Consider the following 14782-nt stretch of genomic DNA (forward strand, 5'->3'; position numbering starts at 1 on the left):
TTTGCAGTTTTTGGGCAGGGCTGGGTTTGAACCCACCACCTTCAGTATAAGGGGCTGGCGCCCTACTCCTTTGAGCCACAGGCACTGCACTATATAGTTCTGTTTTTAATTATAATTCTTAAATCAATCTTAGTCATACATAAATAGGAATACATATTTCTTGACAACATTTGAAAAAATTTAATTTTGAATTAAAGTGGTTTTTTAAGATTATAGAAACCAAAATATTTCTAAGTTTGCTGTAATAAGTTTTAATTCTGTCTTTTCATTTCCATAACAGACAAAACCTTCAACTGTAGAAGTTCTAGAAAGTATAGATAAGGTACGTTCTTTCTATAAGGTATTTTAATTTAAGTATTTAGTAAATATTACTTTAGTAAGTATCATTTTGGAGACCAGATCTGATATGTTACATGATCTCAAAAAAATCAAAAGTCTATCAGTGACTTAAGAAGTCTGTTATCAAGTAACAAGAGCCTATTAGCCTGTTAGAATGAAATTAGTTCTACAGCATGGTGTAAATCAATGTAAGCAATAGGATGAAGTAGATTATAAGATAGTCTGCAATAGTTTTCACAGCTTTTTATATTTTCTATCATCAAAAATGGTTATTTCCTGGGAATACTGAGAGTAGTGAATAGAGAGTTAAAGAATCTACTGTGGGTCCCTGTTTTAATTTAATTAATTCTGTTTTATATTGCTAGATTTTTCATTTTTTAGGCCTATATATAGGGAAAATTAATACTTGTTTGACTTGATAATTATTTACTGATGCCAATTTAATTCCTCAAATCTTTGCCAATTTATTAGGTTAAAAACAGTATTAAATTTTGCATTGTCAAAAGTGATTTGTTTAATGTACATAGCCATTCAATAAAAAAAAAAAAGTGATTTGTGAGAATAGGCACTAAAAATTTTTAACTCCGTTCTTTAGTTTTTTTTTTTTTCATATTATGCTTTGTTTCAAACAGGGCATTATATTCTATTGAATTTTAAGGGCTCTGTCTTAAATATAACTTTTCTGTCATATTAAATTTTTTTAAATATTTTAATTTTTTATGAAGTTTGAGATTTAGTAATAATGGAATAATTTTCTCTTAACAGGAAATTCAAGCATTGGAAGAATTTAGAGAAAAAAATCAGAGATTACAAAAATTATGGGTTGGAAGATTAATTCTCTATTCTTCAGTTCTCTATCTGTTTACATGTTTAATTGTATACTTGTGGTATCTTCCCGATGAGTTTACAGCAAGACTTGCCATGACACTCCCATTCTTTGCTTTTCCACTGATGTAAGTAAATTCTTCTTTTTGTTGACTTTTCCCTTTTCTGACAAGATAGTTTGAAAATATATTTAAATTTACATCATATATTCAAGCTCTTTTTATTATTAAATGATAATAGATTAAATAAATTGAACAGAATTTTTGCAGTTTGATAAAATTTCTTTAAAATAGTAGAACAATTATTTTAAACTTTTATTTATAATTTAACATACCTGAGGAATATCACCTGGTAATCCTAGTAGTAATGGCTCTATGTGGCAATATTTTGTGATTTTCTAATAGATGGCTGTGCATCCTTAGGGGCACATTGGGCATGGAGTGGGGAGTAATGGCAAGTGGGGGAGGGTTTGTACAACCAAAAGAATAATTGCTCAAATACTTCTGAATATACTCCACTCATCCCAACTCTCTTCCCCTCGTTTTAGCCTAGAAAGCAATTGACCCTTATTATAGAAATGTTTTATATTTGTAGCACTATATGGGATATATGTCATAATAAAGCATTTTGAGAGACAGCTGAATTAAAAGTTTGTTCACTCAGTCAACAAACTGAGTGAACAGACATAAATCATATTTATGATATGCGGTATACAAAAATATAAAATTTCTGTAGATCTTAGAGTACATACATTAATAAGTTTGAATAATGTTATGAAAGAGGTACAAAATGTTATGGAAACTTTTAATAGGGATACTAACCTAGTCAGATGGGAGTTAGGGAAGGGCCTGTGTATTCGTTTTCCATTGCTGCCACAAATTTAATACCTTCAAACAGCACTCATTTGTTATGTAAATGTTCTGTATGTCAAAAATTCAGGTGGCTTGTCTGGGTGGCATTTCACAAGGCTAAGTCAAGGTATCAGCTGGTTTGAAGTCTTATCTGGAGTATCTAGGGGGAGAATCTGCATCCAGGATCAATCAGGTTATTGGCTGAATTCTGCTGCATCTCTCTGATTTCCTATTCTACCCTGGGAGAAAGCTCTGCTTTTAAGAGCTTAAGGGATTATATTAGACCCACCAAGATAATCCAGGATAATATCCCTATCTTGAAAAATCGAGAAAGTAATAACCTTAATTAAATCTGCATAGTCCCTTCATAGCAGTATCTACATTACTATTTGATTGCATAAGCACAGGATGGAAAGCTTGGAATAAGGGGAAGGATTTCTTTAGATTTCTGCCTACTACAGACTCCCTGAGGAAATGATGTTTGAGTTTGTGACCTGAAGGATGAGTATGTGTATCTAGAGTTGTGTGTAGTGGATAGAGTGTTTAGGCAGAAGAACAGCATACTCCAAGACCTGGAAGTAGGCTAGAGCATGGTAGATTTAAAGAATTAAAAGAAGGAAAAAACTGGATTATAGAGAAAAGGTTAGGTAGTTAGGGAATGCATATTTCTTTTTTCTTTTTTTTTGAGACAGAGTCTCACTGTGTTACCCTTGGTAGAGTGCTGTGGCATCACAGCTCATAGCAACCTCCAACTTGGGGGCTTAAGTGATTCTCTTGCCTCAGCCTCCCAAGTAACTGGGACTATAGGCGCCCGCCACAATGCCTGGCTATTTTTAAATTATAATTGTCATTGTTGTTTGGCAGGCCTGGGCTGGTTTCGAACCTGCCAGCTCTGGTGTATGTGGCTGGCATCCTAGCCACTGAGCTACATATAGGTGCTGAGCTGGCAATGGATATTTCATGTAGACCGTATAGTCCATGATAAAAAATTTAGGCTTTATTCTAAGAATAGTGGGAAGCCATTGTAGCTATTGGGGCTTACACAGTGGGGTATCAGTGATATGAGAATAAAAAATGGATCTGGTAGAAAAAGAGCATTCACTAAAGCTTTATTTTGTTGCGGAAAAAAGCAGCATATATCACTTTACTACAGAATAATAAAATATTCTGATTTTAGGTATGAAAAAAAATGGTCTGGAGCAAGAAGTGAGAAGGTTATTATAGTTGCCTAGGAGGGAAATGATGGCTGGTGATTTGCCCTGGAGTAGTGGAGTTGAGAAGCAGGTGGACTAAATGAAAGAGATGGATTGAAGAGATTTAGGAGGTAGAGTCGAAATAATATGGAGAGGCTTTTGGTGACTAATTGGAAATGGGGTGATGGGGAGGAATCACATCTAGGATAAACCCAGGTTTTTGGCTTGGAAAATTTAGTTGATGGTAGTGAAATTCATCTAAATAGTGAGCCACATGAGGAGGAACAGGTTTGGTGACCCACTGGGACTAAAATACCTGTGTGTTTCCTAGACGGAGCTGCCAGGAGAGAGTTAAATATGGGTATGAAGTTCAGAAGTGAAATGTGAATGGGGAACATGTGTACAAATTTAGGATTTGGCAGCTTATAAATGTTAGAGTTATCATCTGTTCATTCATTATTGGGCACCTGCAATGTGTTAAGTATTGATAGAGCCTAGTGATAAAAACAATTCTACTGGGGTTGGAAAGAGAAAAAATAGAGATGAGTAAGCAAGGAAACAGTTAATTTAGAGAGAGATAAGTGCAATGAAAAAAAATATACAGAGTGATATGATAGAAATAGGCTACTTTAGGATGGTCCAGGAAGGCCTCTTTTGAGGAATTGGTATTTGGGTAGTGAACCAAAGTTTGAGGAAGAACCAATATGGAAAGAGCTTGAATTTATAGAAGATTATTTATACATATATGTACAATAACACATATATTTATAGATATGTGGGAAGATTATACTCAAAATATTAATGATAATGCTCTCAGAATTCTTTTTTTTTTTTTTTTTTTTGAGAGATAGAGTCTTACTTTGTCACCCTGGGTAGAGTGCCCTGGTGTCATAGCTCACAGGAACCTCAAGCTCCTGGGCCCAAGAGATCCTCTTACCTCAGCCTCCCCAGTAGCTGGGACTATAGGCACCTGCCACAATGCCTGATTATTTTTTTTAGAGGTGGGGTCTCACTCTTGCTCAGGCTGATCTCAAACCTGTGAGCTCAGGCAGTCCCCCTGCCTTGGCTCCCCATAGTCTTTAGGCATGAGCCACCAGGCCTGGCTGATATTTTCTTTTTGATTTGACATTTAGTGGAGATAGAATCTTTTTCTTTGGGAATACCATAAAAAATTCTGTTTCTTTACTCGTTCATGCAGGGCATATTTTCAAAATGGAACTCCTATAGCTCATAAAAATTTTAATTTATATGTAGATACAAGAGCTTAAATTGAGTGCATTCACAATATTGTAAAAGAATTATCTCTGCTAATTTATTGATTTTCCTTCTAAGTCTTCTTTGAAGACTTATGGAATGCTTTTTATCCTAAGTGTAGAGGTGGATTTTCTAATATTGAGCCATTCTACTTTGTTTCCCTGGTAATTTCCCTAAGAAATTTAGAAAGGGAATAAATATGAGATGTTTAGTTGATTTAAGCATTTTTAAGTACTTAAAAAGCCTGCTTTATATCTGTTTCCATATAGAGATTGATTTTCTGATTATAAAAGATTTGTATCTAGTTGCTAAAGAATGTCTGATAGGGACCTCTAAGGTGCTAATTCAAGCAGATATCCACAAATTGTGATCTACTAGATCTGCTATTATGACTCATAAGAATTTGTTTTTTGGCAAAGAAAGCATACACTGATTGTTCTTTAAATGAAGAAAAACTATTTTTTAAATAAATAATTTTTTACCATAAAAACACAGTATAATAATAATAAATGTAATTTCTTCAGTTTGATTTTTCTTCATTTTGAGTATGGGGTTTTATTATCCTTACTGTATCCCTCTGGCTGTTCTACATCACTTGCATCTTGTATTTCTTGGCTTGTTCAACTTCAGAGTCATTTTTCACTTTGTATCATTCACTTTTGTGACCTTGTCCTCAACTGTTGTAGTTTCTATATCAATGAGCTCTTCACTTTTGGAAGTATAGACTAGTTTTCAACAAAGAGTAGAATTGTTCTTCTGATCCATGACAATCAAAAAAGCATGAAATAAAACACAACAATGTGAAAGTTGATATCGTGATAAGTAGAAAGAAGACACGGCATTTTCTTTTGTGAACCCAAGCATGTCCCTGGACTTTTTTTCTTTTGGAAAAGTGTCTTAGTCCATCCAGTTTTGCTATAAAGGAACACCTGAGGCTAGGTAATGTATCAAGAAAGGAGGTTTATTTGTCTCATGCTTTTGTGGGCTGTACAAGAAGCATGGCACCTGTATCTGCTTCTGGGAAGGACTTCAGGCTGCTTCCACTTGTGGTGAAAGGAGAAGGGGAGCCAGCAGGTGCGGAGAGCACCTGACAAAAAAGAGCAAGCAAAAGTGGTAGGAGGTGGCTGGCTTTTTTTTTTTTTTTGAACAAACAGCTCTCCTGGGAACTGATAGAGCCAGGACTGCCTCCTCAAGGGAAGGCATTAATCTGTTTATGAGGAATTCAGCCCCATGACCCAGACATCTCCCATTAGGCCTTACCTCCAACATTGGGGGTCATTTCTTTTCTTTCTTTATTTCTTTTTTTTGGGGGGGCGGGTAGAGTCTTACTTTGTTGCCCTCAGTAGAATGCGGTGTCATCACAGCTCATAGCAATCTCAAACTCTTGGGCTTAAGTGATTCTCTTGCCTCAGCTTCCCAAGTATTTGGGACTACAGGCACTCACAATAATGCCAGCTATCTTTTTATAGACAGAGTCTTGCTCTTGCTCAGGCTGGTCTCGAACCTGTGAGTTCAGGCAATCTACCCACCTCAATCTCCCAAGTGCTGGGATTATAGGTGTGAGCCACTGTACCCAGACTGGGGATCAAATTTCAAGATGAGGTTTGGAGGGGCAAATAACTAAACTATACCAAATAGTTTTGAGGGGTGCCCTAGATTTACTTAAAAACTGGAGGCAGAAGGAGCAATAAAGTGTATTATTTTGTTTATCATTGTCTATATTGATTATATCGCTTAGAAATCTACCTGATATGTGCAAAAAGTGAATGCTATCTCCATGTTTCGAGTTTCCCAAATGCTTTTAGTAGAAAGATCATGGATCATCAGGACTGAGCATATATATTTGTTAAATATCTAAAAATAATCCTTTATGGCAGAATGTCAATCAGTGTTTCATATATGAAGCTGTGAGATATTATTATATCTTCACTTCAAAACATAACATGGTATAATTGCCATGGTATAAATGCCATAACTTGGTATGGTATAAACTTGGTATGCCATAACTTGCCATGGTATAAATGCCATAACTTGGTAAATGCATGGTATGGTATAAATGCCATAACTTGGTATAATTCCACATATTGTTTTTCTGTCTTTCAGATTTAGTAGTATATTTATATCTCTCTCTGATTATTTCAACTATTACTGAAACTTAAATTGTAATCCAAATGCTTAATTTATTTCATAGCAGTCATTAAGGCTACCATAGTGAGGGAAGGTTTGGGTTACAGTTAGAATTTTGTATTTCTGCATTATGCTGGTATTACCTTGAGAATTGATTCATTTTCTAAGCAAACAACTATTTTGTTTCTACCATTTAACTAACTCTTCAAATAATCTTATTGATTTTTATTTCTGGATACTTTATTTTTACACATTATAACTTTCCAGACACTTAGTATCCTGTTCTTGGGTGAGAAGACTCAGTATTGTAATCAGATGAATTCTCTCTAAATTAACCCAGAGAAGGGTGATCACAATAAAAATACCAATAATATTTAAGAAATATGGGCACACATATTCCATAGTTTTTATGAAAAAGTACCATGTAAGAGTAGCCATGGTAATTTTGAAAAAGGAGAGGAATGAACAACAGAGGTCTACCACACATCAAATGCTTTATAATACTACATTAATTGAAATTGTTTGGTAGAGTGTATAAAGAGGCACACAGACCAAAGAAAGAGACATGAGAATTGAGCCATAAATGCAAAATAAATATTTAGATATGGTTTTTATTTACATATGGTAAAGATGACATTTTAAATCAGTGGGGCAAAATTGAGTTGAGTTATACAAATTTGTTGAGTTATACACCAAAACAAACAAAAAACAAGAAAAACTTGATTTCTACCTTATACCTGATAGCAAAATAAATTACTGTGGTTAGTTTGCCTGAATGTGAAGGTAATTCTTCCCAATGTATTTGCCAGTTAAATAATAAAATAGTTAACATAGTTAGAAATATTGAGACCTGGATATCACTTCATTTTTAGTTTTATATATTACTAAATCTAAAAACATTTTGATAAATTGCATGAGACTTATATGGTTGCTTGAAAGAAAGCCCAAGTTTTGTAGAAAGGGTGAAACAGATGAAAATATGTTTTACATTTGAAAGTTGGTGAAAAACCATCTATAGCATGTTAATTATTTGGTAAAAGTGAGGAAGATTTGTTTATATTGATTGAATTTTAGGTATTCTATTATGTTTTAATTTTTACCACTTTTAGTTTGAGTATAGTAAAACACTGAATATTAAAGTTTTAAAGCATTTACTGTATTCTCTGTGTGATTCTGTTTTATTGAGGTCCGAGTATTTCCTGCTGAAACACATTTTTTTTTTAGTTCAAGTAACTAGATAATATTTAACAAAAATTAATGTTTATACTAAAGTTTCAAATAGCACCAGTTTCATTCAGAAAAGAAATAGAAAGTCTTGATGAATACCAGATAAGTTTTTTTAATCTTAGAAGTGATTGTATATATAATTGTATATGAGATGATTTTCTATACTAATTTTGTGTTCAACTATAATAATTGCCTTATTATTCCTAGTACTTTTTTGGTTGATTCTTTGAGAGTTTCCAAGTGTATACAATCATATCATCTATGAATAGTAATAATTTTGCCACCTATTTTTGGTTTGATTGATTTTTCTTGGCTAATTGTGGTAACTAATATCTTCAAGACAATGTTAAGTTGCAGAGAAAATAGTGGACATCCTGGATGTGTTTTTTCAGAGTGCTTCTAATGTTTCTCCATTGGGGCATTATTGTAATTTTTGGGTTAAGAATGATATATTTGATCATGTTTAGGAATTTTCTTTGTTGTTGTTGTTGTTTTTAACAAGAAACGTTGTTGAATTTTGTTAAATTTAGTTTCATTATCTATGGAGATACTGATACAATTTTTCATTTTATATCTCTCAATATTAGGGGATTATATTAAATACTGAATCATTCTTGAATTCCAGGAAAATTTCTACTTTCAATGTTGTAATTATTTTATAGAAACATCTAAAAGCTTTATTTTTTAATTGCCTAGAACAGTCCTAGCATGATTTGTCCTTTATAGGCTTGGTAGAATTCCCTTAAAAAACTTTTGGGCTTTATGCTTTGTGTAGAAGGTAGCTTATGACCACTTTTAAAATCCAATAGTAGTTTATTTTTTATGTTTTTTATTTCTTGCAAGGTTAGTTTTGTTAAAAATTGTATATATATAAAATATATATTATATAGATAAAATTGCTCATTCTATAGTTTTAAAGTGTGTTTGCATAAGTATAATAGTAGTAGTCGTCATTTTCTCATGATTTAAAAAATTTTTGTATCTATGATTATTGCTTCCTTACTGTTTATTTTGTATATCTATACATTTCTTTGATTGTTTTAATTAACTGTTTATATAATCTTTTTTCCCAAAAAATCAGCTTTAAAAAATTGTTGCTTTTTTATTAATTCACTTATTCTTTTCTTTTTAGGCTAATTTTATTATTGTAACTTAAATTGGATGTTTAATACATTTATTTTCATTCTTATTTATTAACACAATATACTGAACATGTATTTAAAACAGACCACTGCTTTAATTTTATGCCATAGGTCTTGATAGGTAGTGATTTGCTTAGTTTTTTTCTAAGAATTTTTATTGTTTTTTGAGGGAATTGTAATATAGGCATTATTTCCTGGTGGCAAGTATGTGTTTGTATGTTTTTGTCTTTGTTACCATTTCTAGTTTTATTGTGTTACTTTTAGAGAAAGTCGTTAAGTAATATGAGGAGTGGTATACTATTTGGTTAGTTTTTGTAAGTGTTTAATGAACACTTAAGATGTCTTTTTTCAAGTACACAGAACTCAGTATTATAAATGAAAACTGCCTTCTTATCAGTGCTTTTTTTTTTTTTAAGAATAATGTTTTGCTCTATAAGTCCAGCTAGCGTGCAGTGGTGTCATCATAGCTCACTGTACCCTCCAACTCCTGGGCTCAGGTGTTTCTCTTGTCTCAGCCTCCTGAGTAGCTGGGACTACAAAGGCATGCCAGCATATGCACTCTTGAACTAAAGTGATCCTCCCACTTCAGCCTCCCAGAGTGCTAGGATTACAGGTGTGAACCCCTGCACCTATCTGTAAACAGATTTTTTAAAGGAACTTTTAATTTTGGAAACATTATAGATTCATAAGAAGTTGTTAAAAAAAAAAGTACGAGCAAGTCCCATGTATCTTCACCCAGCTTCCTTGCTTCCTTTAACGATAACCTTTTCATGACTATGCAGTAGTACCCCCTTATCCACTGTATTACTTTTTGTCGTTTCAGTTATTTGCAATCAATTGCAGGCTGAAAATATAGTATTAGTCTTTTGAGAGAGAGAAATTAGATTCACATGAACTTTAACAGCTTATTGTTATAATTGTTCTATTTTATTATTAGTTATTGCTGTTAATCTCTTTAGTGTGCCTGACTTATAAATTAAATTTTTATCTATCTATCTATCTATCCACCTGCCTACCTACCTATCTACCTATCTATCTATCTAGGTATGTATGTATAGGAAAAAACATAGTATATATGGTTCCAGTTCCAGGCATCCACTGGGGGTTTTGGAACACATACCAGTGGATAAGGGAGGACTATGGTTGTAAATTACCATAATCAGGGAATTGACATTGGTTTAATCCACAGTCTGTTCAGATTTCAGCAGTTCTATATATATTTATTTGTGTGTATGTATACATTTTTATTACATATGTAGCTTTTTGAAACCACCCAATTCAAATCCAGAACTGTGCCATTACCAAGAGGCTCCTTTTTGCTATCTCTTTATAGAAATAACCCTTCCTCTACTTGCCCCATTCTTAACCCCTGCCATTTTTATCTCTACAATTTTGTTATTTCAGGAATGTTATAAAGTGGAATCACATAATATATAACCTTTTGAAACTGGCTTTTTTCACTCAGTATACTCTTGAGATCCATCCAAGTTCAGTGTATCAACAGATTCTTTTTTTTCTTACTGAGTAGTATTTTCTAATTTTAATAATGTGCCACAGTTTCTTCACCTGCTTAAAGGACATTTGGACTATTTCCAGTTTCTGGCTATTAAAAATAATGGTTCAGTGATCATCTATATACTGGTTTTTATATGAACGTAAATTTTTATTTCTCTGTGGTATATGCCCAGAAGTTCAAATTCTGGAGTATGTGGTAAGTACATATTTAGTTTTGTAAGAAATTGCTAAATTTTTTTCAGAGTGGCTGTACCATTTCACACTTCCATTAGGAATATGAAGTGATCTGGTTTCTTTACATCCTTGCCAGCATTTGGCATTATCACTATTTTCTGTTTTTTACTATTTTGATAGGTATGTAGTGATATCACATTGTGGTTTTAATTTGTATTTACCTAATGGATTTGTGTATTTATTTATCAGTTATACATCTTCTTCAGTGTAGTATCTGTTAATGTCTTTTGACCAATTTTATGATTCAATTATTAGTTTTTAACTGTTGAGTGTGTATTTGGAAAAAAAAAAAAAAAACCCAAACATTCAGTTGCCCAGGCTGGACTTGAATTCCTAAGGTTCCAGTGATTCTCCTGCCTCAGTGTCCCTGAGTAGCTGGGATTACAGGCATGTGCCACTGTGCTTGGCTACTGTTAAATTTTGAGAATTCTTTATATAGTCCAGATACAAATTCTTTGTTGGATGTGTGGTTTACAGATATTTTTTGCTAGTCTTTAGCTTATCTTTTCATTCTCTTAATACAAGATTTTTCAAAGCAAATGTTTTTAATTTTGATGAGGTTCAAGTTATCAGTTTTTCCCTTCATTGACTATATTTTTCTTTTCAAGTCTCAAAACCACTTACCTAGCTATAGGTATAGGTCATAAAGATTTTCTTTTATGTTTTTTTCTGTACCTTCAAAAAATTTTTACATTTAGGTTCATAATTTCATTTTGAGTTAATTTTTATATCAGAGGTGAGTTCAGGTTGAGGTTTTTGATTTAATTTTTTTATTATTGTTTTGATCTGTTTTGCCTGTGGATGCCTCTTTGCTCCAGCACAGTTTGTTGGAAAGGAGTCATATCTGTTTGGACTCTATAATGTGACCTTTTTCTAGTTTAAAATTTTTTTTCTTTTTAAATTCAGCTTTTTGGGTATTGGGATTACAACTCTTATTTTATCAGCATTTGCCTGGTGTAACTTTGTCCTCTGTTCTGTTTTCAACTTTAAAAAACACTTAGTTTTAGATGTATCAGTTTACATTATAGAGTTGGGTTTTGTTTCATAATTCAATCTGAAAGTGTTTTTCTTTTATTCTGGTTGAGTTTTGCCCACTTATATTTATTGATATGAAAGAAATTGGTCTACATTTTGATACAGTTTAATAAAAACCTTTTACTATGTGATATGTTTACTTTGGATTATTTGTTGATTCATATAGAAATATGCCTTCCTATGTCCAGGCTAACTAGAATTTTCCTTATGATTCAAGATTTTATGAGTTTGTTTATTTTTTATCTTTCTCTGGCCAATGGAGTTAGGCAAATATTTTTTCACAATACAAAACTTCTTTCTCCCCCACCCCTTGCCACAGAAATGCAATGCTCTTTGTCAATAGGATATTTCTGAATGATTTCTTTTTAATTCCTACCTTCTTCTCTTTACTTGTTGGAACCAAACTGAAGAGTTTCTGCCTATAGCTGTGCATCTTGTTTTCATTGTTACAAACATGGGCTTTAGACTTTATAGCTTGGAAGAGTTGACTTTGGTATTTCCTTGTGAGATATGCAGTTTCCCTTTTCGACTGTCACTCTTCTGCACTTTGCCCTCTGTCATCTCCCTTGCTGCTGTGAGCCATTCCACGTATTTGGATGGTTGGATTTTAGCTATATTTCAGTTTTACCAGAAGGGGAGTTTGCTTTTTTTTTTTCTTTCTTTGTTTATATCATTTTTAAGAAAAGAAATGGGGGAAATGGATATTCTGGTACTTTTTAAACTAGAAATTTAGTAACAGTGTCTTTAATAGCTTCATAAAACATGTTGATACATTTTAATAAATTTTAAACTATTAGAATAGTAAAACCTTTGCTATCCTTTGGGATAGCTAGAACATAGATTCCTGGAGTATTTTAATTCTTTTTCTAAATTTTATTTTAAAAAATACAAAGTAATTAATTTAGACCTAAAGAATAACAGATTCGAATGTGTTCTACCTTTTCAAGTCTTGAAGAGTTAACACATAGAAATGTATATTGTTTCATAGCTCATTTTCGCCCGATAAAAACCAAAAGAATAGTTTATTGTACACAAAGGGAGATTTAGTTAGGTTTATTTTAAAGAGAGTATACATCAATTGTTGTAGTTTTTGTACTTTGAAAATTATACATGCTTTTAAAAAAGCATTGACTCATTCTAGAAAATTTATTAATTTCCTATACTCACACTACTGAGTCTAAGGAAAATATAAAGACTTTTAGACTGGCTCATAAAACAAAATCCAACTCTCTAATGTGAACTGACACATTTAAAACTAAGTGTTTTTAAGGTTGAAAATAAAGCAATTTAAAGCAACTGACACATTTAAAACTAAGTGTTTTAAGGTTGAAAATAAAGCAATGGGCAAACGTACACTAGGCAAAGGTAAAGAAGTTATGATCTTAATGCCCCAAAGACTGAATTTAAAAAAAAAAATATTTAAACTAGAAAAAGGTTACTATTTAATTTCTTACACTAGATTCTAGCCACTATTTCCAGAATTTCTTCTCGTCTTGTTTTCTTTCTCTATAGTGTTACCAAAACTTCTCTCTTAGTTTGCTACTATCATCAGCGGGTTTGCAGCAGAAAAATAGTATGGGCCTTTTCTACTATTGTAGGATCCTTAAAGGTTATGGGTACTGTGTTTAACCTTCTCTCCTTACCTCCCTTTTCTTGTTAAGGACAATGCTCAGTGTCTTTTTTACTGTTGGGTAATTGTCCGAGTACCATGTAGGATACTAGTGCTATATATTTAGTGTTTTCATATCATAAAAATATTTTACCATGATATGACAAATGTGTTTTATCTATTGCTGTGTAAAAGATTTCCCTGGAATTTACTAGCTTAAAACAACAAATGTTTATTGCTGTATGTGACAAGGGGTGAAAATGTTGGGAGCATCTTAGCTGGGTAGTTCTGGTTCAGGGTCTTTTAATATCATATAATTGCAGTTAAGCTGTTAGATAAGGCTACAGTCATCTCAAGGCTTAACAAAATCCACACACTAAAGATAAAAATCATTGTAGAATCTTTACTCCTTCTGTTGTTACTTATTTTCCATTTCATGTCTAGACACTTTATTTCTTTTTGCTACCATCAACAATGTCTTTTGCAATCCCTCTGACTTTCTTTATTCTTTTTGGGGTCTTTTTCAATTTATATAGGCTATTTTCTTGCAAGACAATATTTGGTTTCAGTATTCTTTGTATAATCCAAGGAATTATAAACCATGACAAAGCCAGTTGTCTTGCCATCACCAAAATGGGTTCTGAAAGATGATGTTTGGTGTATTGTGTATTTTGTATATTTTGTCTTGTATATTTTGTCTGTGTTTTCCCTAACCTGCCTCTGAATTCACACATGTAGTTGTTCAGAGGTGTCAGTACTTGGCCAAGTGTTTACCAGAGACCTCACCGCATGGGCCTTTCCATAGGCTCCCCTTACTGTTTCATGTCTTGACAACTGACTACTTTCAGAGCTGGTAATCCAAGAGAGAAAGAGAGCCAGTGAAAGGGGAGGCCTTAAATGGAAACTGCAGTCTTTTGTAACTTAATCCTGAAGTAACATACTGTGTTTTGTCATATGCTATTGGTTACACAGACCAACATCAGTGAGAGAGGACTGTGCAATGGTGTGCATACCAGGAGACAGGGATCACTGGTGACTACCTTATAGGTTGACTGCCTAGAATGGCAATGCTGTATTTTTGACTGAAGAACTAATTTTTATATCTATATTTTGAACTTACACCTAGATATATTTCTTTCATGAATTTGATGAATTCATTGTTTGTATAGTTATTTCTGCTGTGTTTTATGGAGAAAGATATTTAGTTATATTTTCAGTGAATTTAAGAGGTGATATTGACAAGATTGTAATTAGGATCATTCTTGGAATTTCTTTTAATTTTTTTTTTTTTTTTTTTTTTTCAGATTTTTACTGTGTCACCGGCAATAGAGTGCAACGCCACGACAGCTCACAGCAACCTCAAACTCTTGGGCTTAAGCAATTCTCTTGCCTCAGCCTCGTGAGTAGCTGGGACTACAGGCATTGCCACAA

At 33.0% G+C, this 14782-nt stretch overlaps 1 protein-coding gene across 1 annotated transcript in view; it reads left to right on the forward strand.

Annotated features, from left to right (window-relative positions):
• Nucleotides 1–14782, forward strand: part of LNPK (lunapark, ER junction formation factor) — a 67541-nt gene that overhangs the window by 1375 nt on the left and 51384 nt on the right. The window contains exons 2-3 of the mRNA XM_023514173.1: nt 281–322; nt 1105–1292. Coding sequence (XP_023369941.1) covers nt 281–322; nt 1105–1292 — 230 coding nt within the window. The remainder of the gene's footprint in view (nt 1–280; nt 323–1104; nt 1293–14782) is intronic.

This window comes from Otolemur garnettii, unplaced genomic scaffold (genome assembly GCF_000181295.1).
Source record: "Otolemur garnettii isolate 467f Iridium unplaced genomic scaffold, OtoGar3 scaffold00048, whole genome shotgun sequence".
Taxonomy (NCBI): Eukaryota; Metazoa; Chordata; class Mammalia; order Primates; family Galagidae; genus Otolemur; species Otolemur garnettii.